Source organism: Olea europaea, unplaced genomic scaffold (assembly GCF_002742605.1).
Source record: "Olea europaea var. sylvestris unplaced genomic scaffold, O_europaea_v1 scaffold26520, whole genome shotgun sequence".
Classification (NCBI taxonomy): Eukaryota; Viridiplantae; Streptophyta; class Magnoliopsida; order Lamiales; family Oleaceae; genus Olea; species Olea europaea.
This window is the reverse complement of record NW_019244880.1, coordinates 1-1528: the sequence shown is the minus strand read 5'-3', so window position 1 is coordinate 1528 and position 1528 is coordinate 1. Positions and strand designations below refer to the sequence as shown.

The 1528-nt window shown below is 36.9% G+C and overlaps 1 protein-coding gene across 1 annotated transcript; it reads left to right on the top strand.

Annotated features, from left to right (window-relative positions):
* Window positions 1–81: 81 nt before the first annotated feature.
* LOC111383276 (probable UDP-N-acetylglucosamine--peptide N-acetylglucosaminyltransferase SEC) lies at window positions 82–1305 on the top strand. Its single transcript, XM_023007354.1, has 5 exons — window positions 82–229; window positions 313–369; window positions 736–855; window positions 1008–1070; window positions 1162–1305. The coding sequence occupies exons 1-5, from the start codon at window positions 161–163 to the stop codon at window positions 1288–1290; spliced, it is 438 nt and encodes a 145-aa protein (XP_022863122.1). The 5' UTR covers window positions 82–160; the 3' UTR covers window positions 1291–1305.
* Window positions 1306–1528: the final 223 nt, after the last annotated feature.

The following is a 1528-nucleotide window of genomic DNA, read 5'->3' as shown; positions in this document are numbered from 1 at the left end:
GAAGATAGAGAATTGTTTGAGGAGGTTTGAGAGAGAGAGCTCATCACTGTTGCCTAACCTTTTTCATCTTTGAGTCTTGCATATATAACTGTGATTTCATGAAATTGTGCAGCTTCGGCCTAATTTTGCGGATGCATGGTCAAATTTAGCTAGTGCTTACATGCGGAAAGGAAGGCTAAGTGAAGCAGCCCAATGTTGCCGTCAAGCTCTTGCGCTAAACCCGCATTTGGTAATGCTTAATTTTTAATTTCATTTATGTATCCTCTCTGTGTAAATTGTTTTCATTTCTTTTTTGACTGACTTATATTTTAGGTTGATGCTCATAGTAACCTGGGAAATCTGATGAAAGCTCAAGGACTGGTGCAAGAGGTAATTGTCTTTAACATTGCTTCTAATGTATCCAGGCAAGCAAGTTTTGAAATGGTTTCTTTATTTTATGTACTATGCTTTTTACGCATTTAAAATCTGCTCGTTTTATGGTCTTTTGGTCTAATATTAAGCTTCTGGGATCTTTTTTTTAGCGGTCCAATCTCCATATTTTTATTTCATGATCTCATAATTTTGGTCTTTTGGCCTGCATGATATATATGTAGAATCTACTTCCCTGCATTTTGTTTATGAGGAGCTACTGCCAGCTTTGAAGTTAGCCGCAATATGCTAACTGAGTTCAACATGATTTTAAACTTTGTTATTCATGTATCATCCTGAACGGGTTGAGAATCTTTTCTTCGCCAGGCATGCAATTGCTATTTGGAGGCTCTCAGGTTACAGCCTACATTTGCTATCGCATGGTCCAATCTTGCTTCTCTGTTTATGGAGGCAGGCGAGCCTAATAGGGCTTTGCAGTACTATAAGGTATCAATTTTCTTATTTCTTTTGATGACTGATCTACTATTCTGTGGTTTGGATGCTTGAATGATGTGCACGTATTTTTTGTTATTCTTGTTGAATTGTTAATAGCCTCTGTTTTTCTTAATTTCTTGCCATGTATTTCTTTCTATTTCTAGGAAGCTGTCAAATTGAAACCAAACTTCTCAGATGCCCTTTTGAATATGGGAAATGTTTATAAGGTAAGCTTTCCCACATTTTGCTAGTAAGTGGGTAGCTGCAATGCCAGGACAAGAATCTGGAGAAAAACGAGATCATCTTTGAATTTTCCAGGCCTTGGGGATGCCTCAAGAGGCTATTTTATGTTATCAACGAGCTTTGCAATCACGTCCGGACTATGCTATGGCTTTTGGTAAGTGTTTTGTCAAGGATTTAAAATTAAATCACGTTTATTTTTCTTGATCTGGTTGATGTGTTTGATTGATCTATCTTTACCATGTGCATTGTATTCTGATTTGCTGAAGTATGACATGGTTCAGCATTTCCGAGAACAATATTTTGGGCTATGTTTCATACATGCACAGGCCTAATATTTGATTGACCAGACCTCCCAAATGACATTTCATATTGTGGCTTACTCAATGGGATTTCAGTAATAGAAGGATTTATTTACCAATTAGAAGAAACAGATAATGTTGGC